Genomic DNA, 26226 nt, shown 5'->3' on the forward strand with positions numbered 1-26226 from the left:
ATACCTGGCCCCAATATCTCGAAAATACGTCAAATCCCAATCTCTATCTCAACTCATTTTACCACATAGCATCAAAAAGTTATGAAAAATCATACATGTTTTACACCTTTTAAAAGCGCATTTCATCAAAGAATATGTTGATAAAGGCCTTTGGTAAAGATTCCAAGGGAAACATATTTTGCAAATTGAAAAACTATTTTTATCAACACATTCTATGATAAAATACATTTTGAAAAAGTATAAAAACATGCAAGATTTTGAATCATACTATGCTATCATGAGGTTAATTGAGTTAAGATTAAAAATTTACTTGAGTATTTTTTTGATATTGGGGTCTGAATTATTTTGTCTCAATCTTCAACTTCACTTGAATTGAAAATATGAAGTCTCATTAAGCGGTCAAAAGGTGTTCCTTGACGCAGATTTTGAACCAATTAAATAGTGTTAATTTAAAAGATGTTAAAATGCATAGATAATTAAACCTTTTGATCGGCTTATATCTTAAAGGACTGTACACCAGATTGGCACCAAAAAAAGTTTTTTTCTGTTACGAATCTCAGGACAATTATTTAATAGTATGTGTTACGCGTTGATATCAAAATTGAAAAAAAAATGTACCAAAATGTAAAAAAAAAATAGGTCGGAGACCGGGCTCGAACCTGTGTCGCCAAAATTGCAGTACAGCGTCGTAGTGGTGGTGTTAGTAGTTTATACTCCGGGTCCCGGCGTGAGCACATTGAAGGGTCCCAGAGTGACAGTTCAACCACCGCACACCTATCCTGGGCAGACTATCAGGCGGTTAACCAGTACTAGGTGCCTTCACCTTTGCAAGGAACTAACAACTTCTGTACATGCCAGATGCAGTGGTACAGTGCGAATGGTCGAAGAAAGGATTTCATAACCAATCACAACAGAAGTGACCCGGTCTGCCCGGGAATCGAACCCGGGTTGTCCGATTCACAGTCCAACACTCTACCGATTGAGCTAACCGGGCGGATCCAGCGTCGTATCCACTGAGCTACGACGGCTTACTCTAATCAGGTGACATAATTAAGCTATACACCTAACTCGGTAATATCACGTGATAACACCGACTAGCCAATCACGCATTTGGAATGAATTCTACTAGGTAGACATACCCAGTAATCTTTTTTTTAATGGAAAAATACGAAATAACTGCTAAACTTAAATAAATTGTAAACTATGTGGTACTTCAGTTAGTAAGTTTCAATGCATTGTACACAATAATACCAAGTTTATGACAGTTTTCGACAATTTTGTTTTTTTCTTGCAAACTGATCATCTGGTGCACAGTTGCTTTAAGTGAAGAAGCGCCAAATGGCTGTGTCTTGAAAACAAAAATTACTTTCTACCAAGTCGCCATTAGCACTGAATTCGACTTGAAACATACATACATGTTTTAAGCCAAAATCTCACTATATTTATTCCAATATCATGGTTTTCAGTGATTAATCGTCGAAAGATACCTATTCCTCCGTCGAGAACCCCCTCAAGCAAAACATAAATTTCGAAAGCGCGCGATTCTTTTGATACATTCATCGGATCACGTACTGCAACTTTTTACTTTAAAGGATTGTCCCTGTATATTTCATTGTATTATTGATCTTCTGAGTTTGGAGATGGGCGAGTTGCTTCGACGACTGCATTAAACTAAACATAGAGCAACTGGTCTAACCTGAATACCGTTAAATAGCTCTCCTGAAATCTACATGTCTGTTTCCACGACGCGTTAAAATCCAAATTCCTAGAATTAAAGAATTAGTTAGTTTTTCATAATAATAAAATGATCGGAGGGCGGAAGAGCGGTTTGTTAACATTTTGCGTATCAAATCCGTAAGTGGCACTTATGAGCAGTACTTTGAAACTAGTTCGTGGGTTGCTTAGCGCTACTCCATTCATAACTTATTTTTTTTTAACAAATATTTCTTTTTGTTGAACAAATATTTGAAAAAGCTTGATAATCGGTTTATATTTTGAATTTTATTAACATTGGTAAAAAAAATAAGAAAGTTGTAGAATATTTTAAAAAAGAGATCGGATGTTGAGAAGTGAAATTCTCTCATAACTCATTTATTTTTAACAAATAAATATTTTTTGAACATATAATGAAATAGGCTTCATAATTGGATTATATTTGAAATTTTATTCAAATTAATCAAAAATAAGAAAGTTTAATACAGAAATATTTTGAAAATTGATCGGAAATCGGAGTGAAATCCACTTTTTGAGAAGTGAATTCCACGCATAAATCATTTATTTTGTAACATTTTTTTTTTCAATTAAACATTTAATTAAATATGCATCATTATCGGTTTGTATTTCAAATTTTATTAAAATTGATAAAAAAATAAGAAATTAGAAATACTTTTTTATTCTTGGGCTTCTATTAGGCTGTAAATATAATTTCAACAAATTAGAACTAAAACATGTCCTTATTTCTTATTATATATAAATATCAGCAAAAGTTGAATAAATTTATATTTTCAATTTTACTCGATATGCATGTCTACAAGGTTCTGACTAATAATAAGCCGCGATAGTAATAGCTGATTACGTTAACGTACAAACGATTCTACTTTATTAATATCCAATACATACTTGATTGTATTTATTTTATTAAACTAAGAAGATTTCCTTCTCCAAAATTGGATTTCACCTCTCAAAAAGTAGATTTCACTTCGATTTCCGATCTTTTTTCAAAATATTTTTTCAACTTTCTTATTTTTTGACTAATTTCAATATTTTTTTAAATATAAACCTATTATGAAGCCTTTTGCATGTATATGTTCAATTAAAAAAAATATTTGTTACAAAATAAATGTGTTATGTGTGGATTTCAAAATATTTGTTACAAAATAAATGTGTTATGATAAAATTTGAAATATAAATCAATTATGAAACCTTTTCAATTATATGTTTAACAAAAAAAAAATATTTGTAAAAATTAAATGAGTTATGAGTGGATTTCACGACTCAAAAAGTGGATTTCACTTGTCAAAATTTGTTTTTCACCTCGATTTTCGAAAAATTGCTCTTACTTCGTCATTTTTTGACAAATTTCAATAAAATTTGAAATATTAACCCTTTATGAGGCATTTTCTAATAAGTATACAAAAAAGAAAAAAAAATATTCATTAAAATTAATGAGTTTTGAGTGGATTTCACTTCTCGAAAACTGGATTTTACCTCGATTTCCGATCTATTTTCGAAAAATTTCTCTTATTTCTTCATTTTTTGACCAATTTCAATATAATTTGAAATATTAACCCTTTATGAGGCATTTTCTAATAAGTATACAAAAAAAGAAAAAAATATTCATTAAATCTAGGTTAAGAGTGGATTTCACTTCTCGAAATCTGGATTTCACCTCAATTTCCGATCTATTTTCGAAAAATTGCTCTAACTTCTTCATGTTTTTTTACCAATTTCAATAAAATTTGAAATATTAACCCATTATGAGGCATTTTCTAATAAGTATACACAAACGAAAAATTGCTCTAACTTCTTCATGTTTTTTTTACCAATTTACACTTTATGGAAATCAATCTACATGTGCGCACATCTTACTACAGATGCACAAATGATGTTACCCATAAAAGTTTTCAATACAAATTTATAAGCAGAATTATACCTACGAACAAATTCTTATACAAGTGTGGAATCTTAAATTCAAGTTTATGTGATTTTTGCGGGGAATACATCAAAAGACAGGAACATATATTCTGGGAATGTAGAATTACACAAAATCTGTGGTCCCATTTAAAAAGAATATTTGATCATAATCCAACCTCGATCAATTTAAACTTAAAAACCATAAGCTTTGGCATCTTTGAACAATTACAACATAAAACAATAATAAACTTTTTTCATATTTAGCATGTAAAGCAGAAACACTATACCAACCTTTACATCCTTTTTGAACTATGTAAGACTTAGAAAAAAAATAGAGCGCGAAACAACTTTATTGAACAACAAAATAAACTTCCATGAAAACAAATGGCATCTACTGAATAACTACTTAAATGCATAAATACCTCCTTTCTATCCTCTCTATCCGTTCTTCCCTTCGCCCTTATTATCTTCTATATTTTCTTTAAACACTTCAGTATTAAAAGGTTAAATAACTGCTACCTGCTCCGGCAGTCAGCTTTATAGACAATTTTGTACAGTATGATAACTGATAATGTGAAACGAAAATTATCACCTCATTAAAGACAAACATCGCTAAAACCTATCGAAGTACAACACCCTCAAACACAATACAGGTGTTTCCTTTGATTTAAAAGTAGGCCTTTCTGGTACTGGGCCTTTTTGACCCGACTCCATACCCATTATGAGGCATTTTCTAATAAGTATACAAAAACGAAAACATGCTCTAACTTCTTTATTTGTTGACCAATTTGAATAAAATTTTGAAATATAAATTCTTCATGAGGCACTTTCCAATATGTATACAATAAAAAAATAATTATTAATTAAAATAAATGAGTTCTGAGTGGATTTCACGTTTCGAGTGGATTTCACGTGAAATGGATTCCTGTATCACCCGGCACCGCTACTGAAATGGTGGTGTGTAGCCGCACGCATTACGCAACGGAAACCAGTCAATTAATGGCGACCTCGGTCATTATTCTTACTTTCTTTATTTTCATGCACGTCTCATACTGAAGATTGTGACAGGATAACGAGCGTATTATGTGAGGACGATTTTTACCTGTAATGTCATAACATATTGAATTGCGTCATTAAACAAGTGTGACTATGTCTCAAAAGAGGGGTCTAGGTTTCAACAAGTTCACAGGGCAGCGTGCAGCAGGACTTGGGTTTCAAGATGAACCACCAACCAAAAACACAAACAAAGGTACGGTTATATTCATATCAATAAGTCATTTATAATTGACCCTAATCCGCTATATAAACAAGACACTGGTGTATACACAGTGTATTTAAGGGTGTTTTAAAAAAAAATGCAGCCTTTCCTTTAATCAATGTTTTAATGAGATATATAGCAAATATATGCAGATAGTGTGTGCTATAATGTGGAGGGCTTGTTTGCCTATAATTGTGCCAAATTTTAGAGATGTAGCATTATCTGTAAAAAGTTACAGTGAAATATCGTCAAAAATGTCACAAGTGTTAACGCTTTTTGTGTGACATTTTTAAATTACCCTTTGTGTAATTGTTAATTAAAGTTCAAAACTTTTTTGTATTGAAAAATGACTCAATGTAACTGAAAATTTGCTATAACCACTTCAAACAGTTTTATACTTTCACTTATAATTCTTACTAGTTAAATTCATAACTAGCATGTTTTAATTCACACCTGTTGAATTTTCAATCATTCAGAATTTCAGAGTTCTCAAAGTACTGGATCTGCCTTGAAAAGTTATAAGGCACTTTATAAAGAGACTATTTTTATGATGAATAACAATCTGTTGGCTTTTTAAAACAACTAGCATATTAAACTCAAAACAAAGAGAGTTTGTATCTAGTCTAGACTAACTAACATAAGGCCTTTTTTATTTGATTCTATGTTTTACGAAGACCGCCGCTCAAAAAAACTCATTTTTGAAATAAAAATAAAATTGTGATTTCGTTTTTGTTTTATTTCCGCTGATGAAACTTTATCGCGGCAAATCATTAAAAGCAGAGAACATCGCAATAGTTGTAAAAACATTGGTGTAAACATCTCTGAAGAAGTTTAAGCCAATGAAAAACATTCATCGGATTTGCAGGCTGGTGCTAAAAACCTGGTATCCGGTACCTGGTATCCCCCGGTATCCGGTATCACTTTCTGATACCGAATTATGTTAATATCAGGGTTAATATCAGATGATAAATTCAAGTATCCACGGTCCGTTATTAATTGCTTTTTGACAACCAATGCATACTTTAAATAACACAGTATCAACATAATCCGGTATCACAAACTGTGATAACGGCTTTTCTCGATATCGATACCTGGTACCGGGTTTTAGCTCACCAGGATAATCCTTTGCGGCAGAGTGACTTCCGGGTTATAACAGCGATAAATATGGACTAATTATCGTTCCAGGTTTGTTATGATTTATTTATTTTTTATTAGATTTGTCATTTAAATGAGTTTATATTACATTATTGTGATATAATTTGAATGTCATGAGCTATAAATCGCTTGACTGTTTACCTGGACAGTTTAGTTCTGGTGGGTGGGGTAGATGAGATGGTTCAGAAAAGACTGCGGTTACTATTCTTATTGGGAGTATTATTAATAACAAAAAATATCATCTATTCTAAAACCTTTGTTTTGAAAATTAACACAAATAATACATTAAGCTGTTTTACTATCTGACATGTAATTATGGTAATCTATAATGAGGAATCTGTATGTATATTACCAGGTACAGTATAACTATTAAATAGTCTTATGAATGAACATATATAAATCATCATCAATATAAATTATGTTATTTATACTGCTCTGTGTTTTATAATACTATGTATTAAAAATTTTACATAAATAAGTCTGAAAGTAACTTATTTTTTTTATAAAAAATATACTTTTAATGTTCCATTCTTTTCTTTACAGATATGATTCAAATATGCTGATGTTATCTACTGAGACCATCACTTTCAATGTAGAACATCACTACAATCGGTTGGGCTGCTAGATTGGTAGCAACATGATGTAAGCTAGTGCCTGTTGAAACTCTATTGTTGGTTGGGCATCTATTGCTTACTGGATCGCTATATTGGATGGACCATACGTGTTGGTTGAACTACAGTTACTATAAATGGATGGACCCGAAGTGTTGGTTGGACCACCAGTGTTGTTTGGACTGCTTGTTGGACAGAATGTGTGATGGACAACTAGTATTATTTGAATCACTGTTGGAAAGACAGCTTTTGTTTTATCAGACAGCTATAATCAGTTGATTTACAAGTTCCTGGATCGCTAGTTCCTGGCGGATAAATATTCCCTGTATAGAAGGAAACAAAAAAGCTCTTTTGCTAACTGTAACAATGACATGGTTGGTGAATTGGCATCAGACAATTTGCAGCCAAGACAACACAGTGAAGTGATAGCCGATTCCTTAAACTCAAAATGGCAAATAGATTTACCGAAAATAATTGATTATTATTATGTCACTTGTCTATTATAACCTGCATTTACAAAGTATAAAGAGTGATTAATGAAAATATGAAGTGAACTTGTCAGATAAAGCAAAAACAAATGTGCACACTTACATATTGACTTGACATTAAAATAGAAAGTCATAGAGAATACATCATAGCTTTTGCTTTTCTGTGTGTGTTTTTCCCGACCAAAAAATAAAATTCCAGAAATGTAATTTTATTTTTATTTTTATTTCCTCCTCCTCCGACACTTCACAACTCTGGCCGTTCGTAAAACATATAATTAAAAAAAAGGCCTAACATAGGAATGTTACAAGTGTAACATTATGTGTTTTAAACATCATCATTTTTCCCATTCATGTGTAACAATGCATTTTTTTCTTTTTTTCACTTCCAGGAAGTCCAGAAACAACATGTATAGAAAAAATGATCAAGTGGGGAAGTGAATGACTTCACTACCTGATCATAACTGATGTCACAAGTGTAACGCATTTTGAGCATGTGGCATATTTTTAGACATCCATAACTCCATTACTCTTCGTTGTGTTAATATGCAGGAACATTAAAATATATTTTAAGTATAGCATAGCCAAGTTTTGAGTGAGTACCATTTAAAATACATGACAATTTGTTTTTGTAGAAATGTTTCTTTTTAAAACTATTTAGTCAAGTTTTTTTAAAACTAAATTTAATGATTGATAATTTACATGCTCAGAAATAAAGAAAATATGAAATAAATATGATTATAGAATATAATTATTTAAGTTTTGCAACATGCCATGAAACGTTACACTTGTGACATAATATTCATCTTTTGACTTTTATGAATAATACTTTTGATTTACACAGGTAAACAGTAAAGAATAACAATTAAACATGCGACTGGTGGTCAAACTCCCTTTTAAAGGGAAAAACTTTAAGAATAAGGATAGGGATAGTGAAAGCAAGCCCTCTTCAAGCTCAAAAGAACAGGTAAAAAGGTACAGGGAGAAACTAAAATCAGATCCCAAACTTCAGAAAAAGTTTGAATAGTTGAAACAAAAGAAGAAGGCCGAGAATGAATTTTATAGACAGAAGGTTAAAAAGCTGAGAAAAAAACCCTCTAAATATGATGAAGAAATAAAAGCCAAAGCCAGATTAAGGCAGAAAGAGCACAGAAAGGCTGCTGCTCTTAAAACAAAAGCTGCTGAAAATGCAAGTATGTCATCAGTTAAGGTACTATACTATTTAAAGGTCAAAATCAGCTGTGAAAGGGCAGACAACCAGAAAACAAACAGAACGTGCAAGAAAAACTTTACCAAAAGAATCTCATGCATGGGCTAGCACAAAAATTACAAAAGCATATGTCTAACATTAAAGCGTTCAACATATGACAGTCATTTCCTCCTTACCGGTATCTACATGTAAAAAGGACTGTCATATGTTGAACGCTTTAATGTTAGACATATGCTTTTGTAATTTTTGTTAGTTTAAAGTTGAATAGTTATGTGTTATAATGCATTTTAATCAGTAATCATTACATACATATGCTTGGTATAATGATAATTTATGAAAGACTTCTTTATTTAAAGAAATTACTTTAAGCACTATTGTTGTCACAAGTGTAACAATTTCTAGGAAATATATACATTTTTAAAACATGCATAACATACTAAATACTTAACATACTTATATGAATTTTGAAATATGTCTTAAGAATACCCTAAATAGTAAGTAAATACATTTTTGTCACTGTAAGATACTTAATTTTTCAACAACAAAAACATTTTGATGTATTATATGAATATTTAGGATTCAAATTTGAGAAAAATTCTTGAGATTTTTTTTTTCTCAAGTTATTACATCAATGATACAGCACAAAAGTGTATCTATATGTCCATCATTGGATACAGAACAATAACCAATGATTCTTAAGACTGATTATGTTTATTATCAATTCAAAATCTGCCATATTAATTGAAAAAATGTAATGAAATATTGATTAAAATGTGAATTTTATACCATAGTCCTGTGTTTTGTCCATTAACCAATTCAAATTTCATAAAATTTGAAGTCTGGTGATCGCAAAATGTTATAGTTAACATGTATAAAACATGTTTGAAATTTGACCCCCTATGTCACACTTTGGCTGCATTTTTTTTGAAAACACCCATAAAGGAGACTGTATGCATCCGGATATTGCAAGGTGATTTCAATGGCGGATACATTTACGCTTTACACGACTTTCGAAAAAAGTATAATTGTTAATCTTTTCATAACAATAAGATGGTACTCATCCAGTAGATAATATTCAACAGTAAATGAAGCGTGTTGTGTAAGTTATTTTGCATTGTAAACGTTAAACAAAGTAATAAATAAGCCATTTCTCACTGACGAGAGGGCACATTTTTCGCGACCTCATTTTAAAACTTGCAAAAAAATGTAGTTAAAATCATTTATGATTACTCTTTATGCTTTTAACATTAGGTTATGAATTTGCACTTTTACACGGTCCAAGTTTTTTTGTCGTGAATTAGTTTTGCAACATGAAAATTCATGTTTAATTTAATACACACATATGACCATCGTACTGTATCATATAATGCATGTACCCTTTATTGCGAATTTTTCTGCGTGATTTCGAATATTAAAACAATCAGGTTGCGTTCTCAATTGGTTTAATATCAGCTTAACTGACTAATAATGACCCATGTCAGTGTTTTCAAAAAATAGATCAGTCTTGCGGTGATCGTATTGGGTCATGTCAGTGTTGATGTGTAGAGATTGTCTGTGGGCCTTCGCTATCCAATAAAACAACAACACCATACTGTTTGCTTTGTCTTCCTATGTTAATCTTCATGGATTAACTTTATCATATGTTCAAACACACGGGGCGACTCTCTTTTATTTTTTTAGCAAGATATGATTTACTGTATATAAAGACCAGCGGGTAGAGCATGCTTTTCTCAGAAGGGATCTGTTGGTGTTTGTTTGACGTCCCACGTTAAACTTGTGTGGAATGTTTGCCCATTTAAAATCTAAACAAAGTACAATTCTTGTTAAATTTTATGACTTAGGGGGAAGGAGTTTGAAACAGTCAAACACGGATCAATGTGAGTTTTTTCATAACAGCTGACACGCATTATCCGTGGTTTTATGTTCATGAAACAATGTCGTTTTGCTCTGCGATGGCGTCCTGCTCTGCATACTTGTTAAAGTAAAGCAAAGATAGCAACAGAATGGATGGGTAGTTCCTGTCAAATATTAACTCTAACTTTTCTCAGGTCGCAGTACCAGTTCCCAGGGTTACTCTGGTGGTGTTGGCTATTCCATCACAACATACCGGGACAAGATGTCACAGATGAACGATCAGGAGAGAATTATTGAAGAGAAGAAGCGGCAGATTGAAGCCAAACTAGCTGCTGACCTGAGGCAGAAAGAGAAGGAGGTAGTTGCTCCTCCCCCAAGACCAGTAAAACAGTACGAGACATACTACATTAACATGACTGTATTTTTTGTATTGCATACATGTTATAATCATAATGTGACTTTTTATAAACAGCTACACAAACAGACAAAGGTTGTATTTTTAATGAAAACCTTTAATTGTTATTGGTATGCTATCACATTATTCTATTTGATTTTTCCATTTTGTGGACAAGATGGGGGTTGACAATTCCTGAACCTGTTGGGTTGGGAACCTTTATTTGTACAGTGTTAATTTTAAGGTTCTTGATGTTGCTTTAATAAATAAACAATTAAAACAAGTTTATATGGCCTATATACTTCATTTCATTTCATACTTTAATTTTTGATATGTCTATAACTTTTCCTTAGGTGATAAAATCTAAAATATCATTTTACCCATGTTCAAGATATATGCCCTGAAAGTAAAAAATCCGAGCTGAATCACTGATTTACATAAAAAATAATTAATCTTGAGTTACAAGACTTTAGTCTATGCTTGATAATTCTTATTAAATGCTTACTTTTTTCATGGTTTTCTAATATCAAAAAATCGTACGACGGTTTTTTCCATCAGAGTAACTTACTTTAACATGTTCTGAGTAAATATTTCTGATGGGAACAACCGTCATACGATTTTTTGATATGAGCATTTAAGTAAGTGAAACATTCTAGGATTGCAGTCAAATAATCACTGTAAGTGTTCTCCTAATTGTTTCTCCATATACTGGTGCTGTCAAACTTTTTATAGACCTTGCAACAATTTCAGAAACCAACTGTTGTACAATTTCAATGCTTACATTGTGAAAATCCATTTTTTAGCAAAGCAATATCGTAAGATGTTGTTAATATCTGCCCATATAACAATAACAAATCTTGTTTCTTTCACCCATTTGTCATCAGGTCATCCATTAAAATGCCAGATCGCTTTAAAAAAAGTAGTTCATCAGCATCAAATACAGAACCAGCAAAACCGAACCTTCTAGTCAACGATGGTAACTTCTTGGAGAGATTTAAGCAAATGCAGCAAGGAAAAGCAGTTACACCAGCAGGTAACAATAACATACTGGGCTTGGCTCATTTCCTTGTGGAATACCTGTTTTGAATTTGTATTGCTACATTTTTATTAAATTTTTACCGATGTGACATTTAGGTTAGAAATTATTCATATAATTATGGAGTGTATGTATAAGATTTAACAATCATTTCAGCCACAGACAAGAAGAAAGATGACTCCTCAAGTGACTCCAGCAAGCGTTGGTTCCAGGGCTCTAGTAACCCCAAAACCTGGAACCCGGCAGAAAACAGGACAAAAACACAGGTGGCAAGCACTAGCATTTACATTGATAACAGTCATTTACAATCACCGAAAATATACTATTGATTTACAAGCCTGCATTCTTGCACTATTGCTTTGCAGGAAAATGATTTAAAAGAACTGTTATATAAAATCAATTTTTGAGCAAGAGTTTGAACAGTTTTTTAGGGGGAAATTCAGCCTCATTCCCCTACTTAAAAAGTAGCCTATTATCTGATGATAACATTTAACAATTGTAGCAATATAGGGCCATACCTTAATATTACCACAGGTTTGTTGAATAAAAGGTTTGAAAACAAGTTGGACATTATATGAATCATGAAAGTATTATTCCCCCATTTGCCCAAACTGCTATTTTTCCCCTATTAAAGGGCCCGCCATCATTTGCTTAAAAGTCAGAAAAAAACAGCAGCATTTTACCAGTGCAGGGCATGCAGGGATGTGCTAATTTTGATCAATTGATACATTTGCTTAACTTTTTTGAACCTGAGAAACACAAGTGTTAAAATTCCAATTTTTTTACTTTCAAGGACAAACCAAAAGCTGATGATCGTCAGAGAGAGCGAGATCGGTACCACCATGAGTCGAGGTTGAAAGAGGAGCGGAAGAAATCTCCAGTACGCGAGTCACCCATGCAGAAACAGTTTCGTGAGAGATGGGAGGCTCAGACAGGCAGGGCAGAACGCAAAGATGCCTACAGGTTTTTGATAGAATAGACATGTTAAAAGTGTCCCATTTCATCATAGAAACTTCTATATAATGCTTTTCTATTGATATATTGTTTTTGTTTCAGCTAATGATTTACACAGGCTTGTACTCCTGTCACATTTATGTTTGTACATTTAATTTTAACAAACAATTGAAATAGCCCATTAAAATCATTTTATTCCTTCACAGGGATGATGCTGAAGATCGCGGGTTTATGAGGTCAGACAGGGATCGGGGTGAGCGACGGGGCTGGAACCGGAGTCGCTCCCCTTCCCCCAAAAAGTCCCTGCTACTACCGGAGGACGACCCCTCCACACTCGCCCTGCAGGTACAGGCTACTCTTGAAAGTGCCATCTTACAACAGACTGTCACCGAGGCCATCGGCATGCTAAAGGCAGCACAGACCTTGGCAGGGGCTCAGTTAGGCCCTCCAGAACAGGTAGGTAGCCCTTCCCAATCAATTAAGACCATGTTTATACCCCCACAAACGAAGTTTGAGGGGGTATATAGGAGTGAGCTTGTCGGTCGGTCGGTCTGTCGGTTTTCATGGTTTCCGGACAATAACTCATGAAAGGCTAGACAGATTTGAAAAATGTTTGGTACACAGGTGTTACATCAGAAGATACAGGTCAAGTTCGATATTGGGGCTGGTGGGGCCAAGGTCAAGGTCACTGTTACTAAAAATAGAAAAACGGTTTCCGGACGATTACTCATGAAAGGCTTGACAGATTTGAACAATTTTTGGTACACAGGTGTAACATCAGAAGATACAGGTCAAGTTCTATATTGGGGCTGGTGGGGCCAAGGTCAAGGTCACTGTTACTAAAAATAGAAAAACGGTTTCCGGACGATAACTCATGAAAGGCTTGACAGATTTGAACAATTTTTGGTGCACAGGTGTAACATCAGAAGATACAGGTCAAGTTCGATATTGGGGCTGGTGGGGCCAAGGTCAAGGTCACTGTTACTAAAAGTAGAAAAACGGTTTCCAGACGATAACTCATGAAAGGCTAGTTTTTCTTGTCAGCAGTGTAACTTCTAAATTACTCAACAGATTTAAATAAAGCAATACATGCATGATAAAAGAAGATGCAGTGTGCAGTAACCTTGGAGTTATGGCCTGTTTTCAAAGGAATGGTTTGCCATTCCTGTGTCCAGGCGGCATTTGGGGGTATTCGTCACTCCTGTGACAGCTCTAGTTTTCTGCTGTTTTGTTTTTGTTCGCTTAAATTTGTTTTGTTTTATTCTGTATAACATATTTATTAAGAAAGAGTAATAGGTTTTTTGCTACCAAATTAAAGTTTTTTTAAAAAAAACTTGTGGAAGTTAAATATATTAAAGAGTGGAAGTTTATTAAAGAGTGTACAAAGAGTAAGATTATCACAGAATGTTTTTCCCTGCATTTAGCCAGGACTGGGACAGCCTCAGCTTATGCAAATTCCAGGACCTCAGCCAATTCAGCATATGATCCTGCAGCCCCAGGGTCCACCAGGCCAGCCTGGGGTTCCAGGGGAGGTCATCCAAGTCCAACAGCTAGCCCCGGGACAGCCACCACCTCCTGGATCTGTCCAGGTCATACAGCAGTCTATTCATCAACTACTGCCCCCAGCCTCCCAGCAAATCTTAGTGGCACAAGCCCAACCCCCTGCTATGCAGCAGACTCAGATTCCTCTGGGCCAACATCCACCTGGGGGGCCATTTTCCACCCCGCCTCCCAGTGTGCAGCAACAGCTAGTGATGACTGGTCCACCAATACAGACAATGCAAAATGTGCAGATTCAGCAAGGCCCCCCTCGAATGGCACAGTCTCCCCAGCCCCATATTGGACTGGTTCCTACACCCCCTCCAGCATCACATGTACAACTTATAAACCAGCCTCCTGGCAGCATAATGTCCCTGGCACCTATGTCAATTGCGCCTCCACCCCAGTTTTCCCAGTCAATGCCAGCATCCTCAGTTGTGTTTACCCCAGGCCCACCACAGCCCATGAGTATGGCTCCACCTGGGGTGGTCCATCTGCAGTCTACAGCATCAGTGGCTGTTCCAATGAGTATGGCACCTCCTTCAATATCTCCTGGTCCTCCTTCTCAACCTCAGATGGCACCAAACCAACCAGTGGTTATACAGCAACAGTTCAATGTTCCCCCTCCAGAGACGATCACAATACAAGCAGGGCTTCCACAGGGACCTCCACGGCTTATTGACATCTCCCAGCCTCCTCCTCAACCCCTTCCCCCACAAAACCAACAGTTTCCAACAAGCAGTCAGGCTCCACCTTTTATGAGTCAGGCTCCTGTCAGTTTGACTCCTCCCCCTCCATTTGTGAGTCAGGCCCCTCTTGGCCACCCTTTACCGTTTGCAAGCCAGGCTCCTCCCTATACCAGCCAGGCCCCACCTTTATATGCCAGTCAGGCGCCAATGACCCAGAGTCAAGCTCCAATCCTTAGTTATTCTCCCCAAATGCTAAACACCCGCCCAATAATGACCCAGCCACCTCCTAACATGGGTCAGCCACCACCACCCAATGTTATTCAGCCACCACAGACACATGCTCAGCCAATGGCTAACATGTTACAGCCTCCCCCAAACATGGCCCAGCCTCCCCCTGGCCCACGGGGCCCTCAGTTTAATGCCCCTCCCCCAGGATTCCTGAAGCAGGAGCCTGTAGACCACCAGGAGGAGTACACGACGGTGATGGGAAAGTATGGGCCAGTGCTTGTGAAGAAGTCAGAAATCCAGCTGGAGCCCCATGAGTATGGCACCCCTGCCAGAGGAAACGAGTTCAGGCCTGTGGTAAAGAAAGAGATCAAGACTGAGGATGATTATGATCCTGCTATGCCCACAGAGGGAGATTCACCAGGTACAAATGATACTCCAATAATGTATTTATACATAATATTGTTGTCATCTGTGTGTTCAAGTAAAAATCTACAATGTATTCAACTTACTATGATTGATTATGTTTATGCAAAATATATATTTATAACATTATCAATGCACATTTTTTCCTACCAGTTTATATTATTGTGTGTTTCACATACTGTAGAACCTAGTTTTTTTGTGATCATGTTTTTATTTCCATTTATTTGTTGCAAAATCTGGCTGATTTGAGTTGAACCTGATCTCCACACTCAATATTTTTGGGGTTGTATGTCATGGTTTGCAATATTTGATAATAGTATTGAGAATTTTTATTATAAGGAAATCAAATAATCTTTATAATTTGTTAAAATTTGAATGTACACAACAACAAGTTATTTCAATATCCACAATTGAGATAAATGGCTTTCAACAGTGCAAAAGTCGCTTGAAGGACCGAAACTAGTTTTTTTAAATCAATGTTTTTTTAGTATTGCGGTTCAATATTTACCAAGCAAAATTCATATACCCCGGTATCCGTTGCAACATGTGTAGATGTAATAAGAAGTAAAGCAGATTTTACGATGGAAGATTATATCAGATTACCAGTCAAAAAGCATTAACATTTTTCTGGAAATGTCTTTTACAATATAAATATGTTTTTGTGTGATAATTATCGTACTACCCAATCAACAATGTCTTGAGGAATTGTGTTGATTGCAGCTATTTTAAGACAGACATTTGCATTTTTGTAACCAGGAAATGAATTTAATCCACTATTTTTCATTATTTGATTGAATATCTTTCTCATTTGAAATGATTTCATCAAGAACCCACAAGACATTGTGGATTAGGCATTTTGACACAAAAATAAAGTTAAAATGTCGACATTTTGGCATTCCCCACTCACTTTTGCCCTTAAAATTTGAATTCATATGAAGAATTATGAGAATCAATCGGCAATTTCTTATTACATAAATATGCCTCTAAATTTTATCAAATTTAAAGGAGAAATTTAGACAACCTTGGTGCTGCAGTATATTACTTAGTACATGTGAAACTCACATATTTAGAATGTGTGTGTGTATACTGTGTAATATTAATATTAAAATTATAAAGGCAGAAATTTCATTTTAACAGTCTGACCATAATTTTGCTTTATATTTCAGCCAAGGAAATGGGCCTAGGAGAAAAGAAAAGGTATAGAATTGATTTTATAGCGTTTTCTCAATTTTATTTACACCTTTTCAATGTTTTTATTGAGAAATAAGATATACTGATAGACGAGTAAATTTTGCAGATACTACATAAGAAATAAATTGACTATACGATACTCATGGCCAAAAGTCATGTATGGTATGGGTTTTATTTGTGCCTTGCAAAATGCCAATTTTCAACACATTACTGTACCGGCAATACTGGCTCAAATTCCAAAATTCTTTTTTCATTGAATGCATATTAATGTCCTCTTTCAATCGATACCAAATTTATGAGTGTGCATATTAAACAAAACAGATATTGAAACAGATATTGTAGTTTTTATAGACCGGACAAGACTTTTGGATATTGTAGTTTTTGTAGACCGGACAAGACTTTTGGATATTGTAGTTTTTGTAGACCGGACAAGACTTTTGGCCATTAGTATATATACATGTGACTTTTACTGTATACTATATAATTTTCATACTTTTATTTCAGCTTCAAAATGGAACAGCCTAAAGAATTCAGATGTGCAGTCAATGCAGGTAATAATTCACACATTTACATAACGCTTTGTCCCTGATACGATAATCATAAATTATTATTGTCATCGTGTTATAATGAAAAATGGCATTTTTATGCCCCTGAAAGTGGCATATTAAAAGTCAGTCCGGTTCTCTGTGCCTGGGCTGTTGCTTTGTCATGCATGCAGGGATTTTAGAATTAGTGGGCAAATGTGAAAGACTGAATGGTGTGCAAAACCCACGTCCTTACCTGAAAGGTCAAACTTTAAGGTTGCTCTTTATTGAATGCTGCATACATAATTATACAGAAAAGATGGTTCTGTCCTGACTATAACTTTGTCATGCAGGGAGGGATTTTAGAATTAGATTGTAGATGTGTAAGGAACATAAAGATGATGTGTCACACGCAAGACTCTAGTCTACCTCAAAGGTCAAGGTCACACTTAAGGGTTTCTCATTATTGAATGCTTTATTTATATTTATACAGAATAGTTGGTTGTGGTCAGACTATAACTTGGTGATGCATGAAGGGATTTAAAGATAAATTTGGGCCTGTGTTCGTCGCATTATGGCTATGTGTCTCTTGCAAGACCCACAATGCTACCTCCAAGTTCAAGATCACTCTGAGTTTAATCTTTATAGAATTATGCAAAATATGTGGAAAGATATCTTTCTAGTATACATTTTATAGTTGGTCATGTCTGGGATGTAACTTATGTCATGCACAGAGGGATTTAAAAAAAAAAAAAAGCAAATGTGTTTGGTACACGACCGTTCTTCAAAGTTGAAGGTCAATATTAGAGTATAAGAGTATACTTGGTCGTGTCCAGGCTGTTTTTTTTTGTCATGTTTTGGGTTTTTTTAACATAGGTTGGCATATGTGTTCGGTGTGTATAGGTGATGTGTTGTGTGCAGGACACAGACCTGAATGTAAACATATTAGTTAATGCATATAACATTGAACCGGATGGCACTTTTTGGGGCAAATTTTGCTTACTGTGACAGCTCTTATGAGTCGATACTGACTATGCCAAGTCTGTCTCTTGCTTCAAATGCTCTCTTTAAGGTATTCGACACATATATGAACTAAGTCTCAAATATTGTTTCATTCACAATAATGTCAATCTTTGATGCCTGGTGACCCTTTATAATTGTGGTATCCTGTGAAAGGGTATGGCCAGCTGATTACTTATATGTTATATGATTGACATAAACTGAAGAATAGATGAACTTATTGTAGTTTGTATTTTTGTAAAACTGATGGGGTCACCAGGCGTCCATAACTCACTTATTTGCGTATCGGATACCTGAAGAGTTGCAATGTCCAACAGAAAGCCATTGGTTTAAACATGCAAGAGGTCATTGTGAGTCTGCGGACAAATCTTGCATGTTGAACTTCCTCATAAGTGTGCAAGGCCGGTGTGACCATGTTTATAGGGTAAGAGACAGACGAGGGCACACATGCGTTGGGTAGTAATGCTGGGGTGATTTAGTGGGCTGAGTACTCAAGGGGGCCTCTCTAGTTTCTCTCCCAGAGAACCCAGCCGCCCAGGGGATGATTGACAGCATGGCCCGGTACGCTGCCGCTGGCGGGGACGAGGCAGTTAACAAACTCCGGGAAGACGCCAATGTGGACTCAAACCTGTGGTGAGTAGACTTAGAGGTGTCATTTATTGTTTAGCCTTCTTCTGTTCATTCAGAGTGATATCAATCTAATACTGCGTTTCTAGCAGTGCTGCTTTCATCTTTTTATTTTATTTATATCTTTTATTGGATGCATAGACTAGAGTCACCATTGAAGTGTGTGATTTGTTTGCAGGTTTATGTCACATGAGGACAGTCCAGAATTTCGGTATTTCATGGCAAAATTAAACGAGTTTAGAGGTGGAGTCCCTCATGGTGCCATTAAGCAAGAAAATGGTGGTAAGCACTAAGTGACATTCCTTTAAATGTCTTATAATGATTTATTAAAGTAAAACTATTGTAGAATTGCTATTCAGTACTAATATAGTAATTGTTTCATTTCAAGTTGTTTGCTTTGTGTTGAAATTCAATACCTATTTTAGCTGCAGGCTCCTCTGCTGCCAAGAAGAGAAAAAGAAAGAGCAGATGGGGCCCAGAAGAGGAAAAAGGTGAGAATTGTGTGTACAACTTACATACATGCAGGACTTTTTCTGCCCATTTTGGAAACAAGACCCTAGACAATTTTGGGGAAACTTGCGTCTCGAAACATGCGGAAATTGGGAAATTTTACAGTTAAAAGAACAAGCTTTTCCGTCTCCTGCGAATGAGGAAATTAATAAATATTAGTTTCTTTTCCCTTTCAAAAGACCTGTAAAGGCTGATTTGGAATATATCATGACAGATAATTTTTTATACTGATCTCTGAATTTGATGAAAATCAACAATTTCTGAATTTAATTACCCACTAAACTTTACATCACATAATTTTTATTAAGATGTTGAATGAACCAGTACAGGTAAAAAGTCATTCTTAAAAAAAATCAAATAAAAATCTTACTTTTGATTGGGATTTTTGTTTCAAGATTGGGAAAAATATCTTATATTTTCCTTTGGGATTGGGTCCGATAGTCTGACCCGTGGGTACTGCAGACCCGTGGGTACTGCAGAAAAAGTCCTGACATGTAGTTTTTGTTTTCATTATTTTTAAAATATTGTAAATCCATTTACTTACGAATTTTTCCACTGTCATTGAAAGCATAAAACCAAGACTCTGTTACTAGCCAGGGTATATAAAATAAAAACTTTGAGCAAGTCATGCAACCATTTGCCTAGTGTAAAAATAGCAGCATTATTCAACCTCAGTATTTTTGTTATGTTTTAGTGGAGCCCGCATCCAACCTGACCCACATGGTGACCCTGCAGGAGTTTTCCCAGCGCATGGTTGGCAGTGACACGATGGATACCGACCAACTACAGCAGATTAAAGAGCAAAAGGAGGCAAGAGATAAACTTTGTGTTTAATTGGTACAAGTGTGTTATCCTTTGTTAGAACAACTGTCTACATTTTAAGTGATTAAAAATTTCAGATTACTATTTCAGTTATCAATGTCAATGAAAGATTGAGTGTTTTTTTAACATTTGAAGTTGCAAAATTGTGCTTTATATATAAATATGTTAAGTATGTTATATAACGTTTAACAAGGATGCATACCTCTCTAGTTGAACATGATGTACGAGCTGATCGTGGCCCGTAAGAAGGCCCATGAGGCTGCGTTAATGTCGGAGGTGCCGGGGATCAAGGTGAAACCGAAATACGAGTATGATAGTGACGAGGAAACAGACGAACACGGCACATGGGAGCACAAGAACCGTATGCAGGAGATGATGGCTACCAGGGGTAAGGGATAGGAAGTTTTTGCCATAAATGTTTTGACTGGGAAATATTTAAAACTGATTTTAAGAAATAGTGTGCTCTACGGCTATATAGTATAATGATATTTTTTTTTAATAGTACTGAATTTTGTATCAAAAATTGGTTGATAGAGTTTACATTCATCTAAGATGGCTGCATCTTTCCTTCAAACCTTGATTGTAAGACGATTTATACGATTTTACCCTTTTTTCAGATTGGGCAGAGGCATTGACAGATTCAGGTCGGGGAAAGCACCACATCGGGGACTTCATGCCACCCGAGGAGTTGGAGCGCTTCATGGAGACATTTGCTGCTCTGAAGGAGGGCCGCACACCTGACTACAGCGATTACAAGGAATTTAAAATCACATGCGACAACATCGGCTTCCAGATGCTGCAGAAGCTTGGCTGGAACGAGGGGGAGGGCCTCGGGTCTGAGGCTCAGGGCATTACTCAACCCGTCAACAAGTAAGGGCATTGCTGTTAAATACTAAAATGTTAAACCCTTCTTCTGTGAATAATTTTAATCTCACATGTTCAGCTAAGAATGCCATGAAGTATTGTATGTTTACATACTGAGGAACCAAGATTTTTTATTTACAGTTCTTTTTGTATTACTATGTCCTCTTTTGAAAAAAGAGTAGATGAAAAACAAAAAATGCATTACCTAAAACCCTGGTTCTACAAGCGCTACACAAGTTAAAAGCAATCCAGGCTAGCTCAAATTTTGGATTTTATATAGAAGGGCTTGTCAAAAAATATGCTGCCAAGTGATGCGCTAGTGTAATAACTGTTGACAAGTTTATCCAAATGATGAAATGTCTAATTTCAATGACTGCATTTGTTGCCACAATAATGCTTTTCAAACTTGTTATACTTTCAAAAAAATGTATACATATGCAACAATGATATGCAACAATGTATCTCCCTCCATCCAGGGGCAATGTATCTGTGGATGGGCGGGGAGTTGGGCTAGAGCGACCAGATGGGCTCACCAAGGATGATGATGAGTTTGACGCCTATAGGAAGAGGATGATGCTCGCCTACAGGTTTAGGCCTAACCCTCTGGTGAGTACTGGGTACTAGTGAGTGGCAATGGTAGGGGTGAGTACTGGGTACTAATGGGTGGAAATGGTATGGGTGAGTAGTAGGTACTAGTAGGTGGCAATGGTAGGGGTGAGTACTGGGTACTAGTTGTTTGGAATGGTATGGGTGAGTACTGGGTACTAGTGGGTGGGAATGGTATGTGTGAGTACTGGGTACTAATGGGTGGGAATGGTATGGGTGAGTACTGGGTACTAGTAGGTGGGGTGAGTACTGGGTACTAGTGGGTGGGAATGGTATGGGTGAGTACTGGGTACTAGTGGGTGGGAATGGTATGGGTGAGTACTGGGTACTAGTGGGTGGGAATGGTATGGGTGAGTACTGGGTACTAGTGGGTGGGAATGGTATGGGTGAATACTGGGTACTTGTGGGGTGGGAATGGTATGGGTGAGTACTGGGTACTAGTGGGTGGGAATGGTATGGGTGAGTACTGGGTACTAGTGGGTGAGAATGGTATGGTTGAATACTGGGTACTTGTGGGGTGGGAATGGTATGGGTGAGTACTGGGTACTAGTGGATGGGAATGGTATGGGTGAATACTGGGTACTTGTGGGGTGGGAATGGTATGGGTGAGTACTGGGTACTAGTGGGTGGGAATGGTATGGGTGAATACTGGGTACTAGTGGGTGGGAATGGTATGTGTGAGTACTGGGTACTAGTGGGTGGGAATGGTATGGGTGAATACTGGGTACTTGTGGGGTGGGAATGGTATGGGTGAGTACTGGGTACTAGTGGGTGAGAATGGTATGGGTGAGTACTGGGTACTAGTGGGTGAGAATGGTATGGGTGAGTACTGGGTACTTGTGGGGTGGGAATGGTATGGGTGAGTACTGGGTACTAGTGGGTGAGAATGGTATGGGTGAATACTGGGTACTTGTGGTTGGGAATGGTATGGGTGAGTACTGGGTACTAGTGGGTGGGAATGGTATGGGTGAATACTGGGTACTTGTGGGGTGGGAATGGTATGGGTGAGTACTGGGTACTAGTGGGTGAGAATGGTATGGGTGAGTACTGGGTACTAGTGGGTGGGAATGGTATGGGTGAGTACTGGGTACTAGTGGGTGAGAATGGTATGGGTGAATACTGGGTACTTGTGGGGTGGGAATGGTATGGGTGAGTACTGGGTACTAGTGGGTGGGAATGGTATGGGTGAATACTGGGTACTTGTGGGGTGGGAATGGTATGGGTGAGTACTGGGTACTAGTGGGTGAGAATGGTATGGGTGAGTACTGGGTACTAGTGGGTTGCAATGTTAGGGGCGAATACTTGGTACTAGTGGGTGGGAATGGTATTTGTGAGTAATGGTTTTAGTAGGTGGCAATGGTGTGGGCGAGTACTTGGTACTAGTGGGTGGGAATGGTATGGGTGAGTACCGGGTACTAATGGGTGGGAATGGTATGGGTGAGTACCGGGTACTAGTTGGTGGCAATGGTGTGGGTGAGTACTAGGTACTAGTGGGTTGCAATGGTATGGGTGAGTACAGGGTACTTGTGGGGTGGGAATGGTATGGGTGAGTACTGGGTACTTGTGGGGTGAGAATGGTATGGGTGAGTACTGGGTACTTGTGGGGTGGGAATGGTATGGGTGAGTACTGGGTACTTGTTGGGTGAGAATGGTATGGGTGAGTACTGGGTACTTGTGGGGTGGGAATGGTATTGGTGAGTACTGGGTACTAGTGGGGTGGGAATGGTATGGGTGAGTACTGGGTACTTGTGGGGTGAGAATGGTATGGGTGAGTACTGGGTACTTGTGGGGTGGGAATGGTATGGGCGAGTACTTGGTACTAGTGGGTGAGAATGGTATGGGTGAGTACAGGGTACTAGTTGGTGGCAATGGTGTGGGTGAGTACTAGGTACTAGTGGGTTGCAATGGTAGGACCGATTACTTGGTACTAGAATGTGGGAATGGTATGGGGAAGTTTTGGGTACTAGTCGGTTGCAATGGCATGGGCAAGAACTGGGTACTAGTGGGTGGGAATGGTGTGGTCACCTTTTGTCGTTTAATGCTCATGCTACCAATCATTAAGTTCTTCTGATAGTTACACTGTTTTCACATTTGTAAATTATTTTTGAATTGAAATCTTGAAATTGTAAGTTGAATTAAATATATCGTTAGATATTTCGACTTTTCTTTCCCTCATATTCATGGCAATTGTTTCCTTTTTTTTCAGAACAATCCAAGACGAGCCTATTATTGAACTACCAAGTCAAAGGATATGTTTAAAATTATAATATTTGCTGTGTTTACAGTTATACATGTGATCATCCATGTCAGCCAGTGGCTAAAGTGTTGTTGATTCTTCATTTATGAAGACACTCCGTATATTTTAATTAATTTCTACACTTCGATGTTCTTTGTATTATGCAATGTTTAATATGAACTTCACCAAATCCTTTCTGCTTGTCAACCATTTAATAAATTGCCCTCAATTTATGAACTGTGCTATGTAAAGTATGTGTGCAGAGAATGGCTAAATTATGTGACACTGCATTGTAAATTATTTTTGCTTTCAAATAAACTGAGTGTTTAAAACATAAGAACATGAGTTTACATTTATGTTCATTTATATAATATGGTTTGTTTATTGGGTCCTGGCTTGTGCATAAGTTCTGTAAATATTCTGTGGGTATTTACTTGATTGCCAAACACTCTATAAAGTGCTAGCACAGGCTACTGCTATAGAAATCAACAAACCTTGACCAAGGCTGTATGGTAATTATAATACCAGATATTATTGTGTTATATGGAGTTCTTAAAGAATTCCATCCACACTCATTCTACTTGATATACACATTTATTATCAATATTGACTGTTGTGCTCATGTCATTTCTGTCACATATAAATGTCATTTCTGTCACATATAAACTAGGGAAGGGGGGACAAGCGTTTATGGTCCTTGACTGAATAATCAATGATATGAAAACATCTTTTGCATGTAGCCCCAAAAGTATTGCACATACACTCATGAAACTTCATAGGTATGTTGGTCATCATGGACTCGTGTGCACCGGCTATATCTGTCGCATTTCACTCTGGTTATCAATTATAATGGCACTTAATAAAATATGGTCTAAAATCTGGTGGTGCATCATGCATGTAACTCCAAAAGAATTGCACCTACAGTTATGAAATTTCATTGGAATGTTGGTAAATATGGAAAAATATGCACCTTTTATTTCTCTTAACAGTTTTGCTATGTCTAATGAAAATTATGGCCCTTGAATTAGAATAAAACTTTCTGAAAATGTTGTGTCGAATGTATCACAAAAAGTATCGCACCCACCTTCATGAAGCTTTATAGGAATGTTGGTCAGCAAAGCATGCCATGCATATGTCAATTCACTACTTAATTCCACAACATGACATTTAACCATTCCAGAGTCAGGTGGCGTCTTGGAGTATTTATTACGACCGTGATAGCTCTTGTTTGGAAATACTGGCTCAAAACATGCAAGCAAATTATGTCTCCCCAATGCTATGTAGGGTGAGACATACTGTTTTAGTGGTGTCGTTTGTCCATCTATCACACCTTCTGTCCGCTCCGTATGGTGTTACACCCCTTGAACATATTCAATTTATCACCACATCGAGACGACATGAAGAACCCACACTCCAGGCTCACAGTTCAAGGTCAAATTAATATTGAGCCATATATTTCGTGCCTGCTCCGTATTTCCTAAACCCAAAAAGTGCAGAAACCACATGACATGCGCGGTGGTCCAATGTCATTACATTTCAAGATCAGGTTCGAACCACAAGATATCACCTTCGCTCCATATTTCCTAAAACCTTTGAAAACATATCATGAAAATTGGGTATATTCAACCACATTCTCACCACACGCACTCAATGTGCGCAGGCTCAAGGTCACAGTTTGATGTCAAAGGTTCGAGCCATAGATTTCATGTAGGCTCAAAATCTCGTGAACCCGTTGTAGGATTTTGATGAAACTTAGGTACAATGTTAACCATACACGACATGCAAAACCTACGGTCAAGGTCAAAGGTTCTAGCAATATAGTTTTGTATACTCCAGTCCCCTCTGTATATGTTAGACCCCTTAAAGGCTTTCATGAAACAGCAGTCAAATGTTCACATGTCGGCAGACGATGTGTAGAACTCCCATTTCCATTGATGGCGTCCCATTAAGGTAAAAGGCTTTGTGAACAATGCCTATCTCGTTTGAATGAATTTTATGAAATTTGCGTCAAATACTAAGGCAACGGATAAAATATATATTGAAGTCGAAACAACTCACAATCAACTCCACTGTTCAATTTGCGTAGCAGGAAGACGGATAAGCCATTAAAAGCAGTAATCACTTCTATTCATGTAATGTGATGGATAATCAGGAATCTAGATCAGGCTGGTGACTTTGTTGTTCGTTTGGATATTGATAACTGTATAAAACATGATGCAAAATGCTTCATATAATGATTGTGTCTGATATTTAAATTATCCAAGTCGGATTTTGCTGACAACCGTGCAAATATGACTACCAAGAGAATAGGCTGTTTCATTTAAGTAACTGAAATTGCCTGTCTGTTTCACTGTCAT

General features: G+C 36.6%; 1 protein-coding gene and 1 non-coding gene across 2 annotated transcripts; one reads left to right on the top strand and one right to left on the bottom strand.

Annotated features, from left to right (window-relative positions):
* Window positions 1-917: 917 nt before the first annotated feature.
* On the bottom strand, window positions 918-994 carry Trnah-gug (transfer RNA histidin (anticodon GUG)). Its single transcript has one exon. It is a non-coding gene; the product is annotated as a tRNA-His (tRNA).
* A 3627-nt stretch (window positions 995-4621) lies between these two features.
* Window positions 4622-24915, top strand: LOC128227850 (bromodomain-containing protein 4-like). Its single transcript, XM_052938746.1, has 17 exons — window positions 4622-4882; window positions 10401-10596; window positions 11485-11633; window positions 11793-11902; window positions 12430-12599; window positions 12797-13046; window positions 14015-15467; window positions 16636-16666; window positions 17165-17211; window positions 18714-18837; window positions 19010-19113; window positions 19257-19322; window positions 20036-20151; window positions 20374-20551; window positions 20781-21033; window positions 21504-21633; window positions 23840-24915. Exons 1-17 carry the CDS (start codon window positions 4783-4785, stop codon window positions 23864-23866), a joined length of 3504 nt encoding a protein of 1167 aa, XP_052794706.1. The 5' UTR covers window positions 4622-4782; the 3' UTR covers window positions 23867-24915.
* The last annotated feature ends 1311 nt before the right edge of the window (window positions 24916-26226 follow it).

Source organism: Mya arenaria, chromosome 3 (assembly GCF_026914265.1).
Source record: "Mya arenaria isolate MELC-2E11 chromosome 3, ASM2691426v1".
Taxonomy (NCBI): Eukaryota; Metazoa; Mollusca; class Bivalvia; order Myida; family Myidae; genus Mya; species Mya arenaria.

What these genes read in the sequence shown, in the direction of transcription:
- LOC128227850 (XM_052938746.1), top strand. Translation starts at nt 4,783, where the DNA reads ATGTCTCAAAAGAGGGGTCTAGGTTTCAACAAGTTCACAGGGCAGCGT. An exon ending in AACCAAAAACACAAACAAAG is followed by an intron (nt 4,883 to 10,400) that starts GTACGGTTATAT and finishes AACTTTTCTCAG; the next exon opens with GTCGCAGTACCAGTTCCCAG. An exon ending in AGTTAGGCCCTCCAGAACAG is followed by an intron (nt 13,047 to 14,014) that starts GTAGGTAGCCCT and finishes CCCTGCATTTAG; the next exon opens with CCAGGACTGGGACAGCCTCA.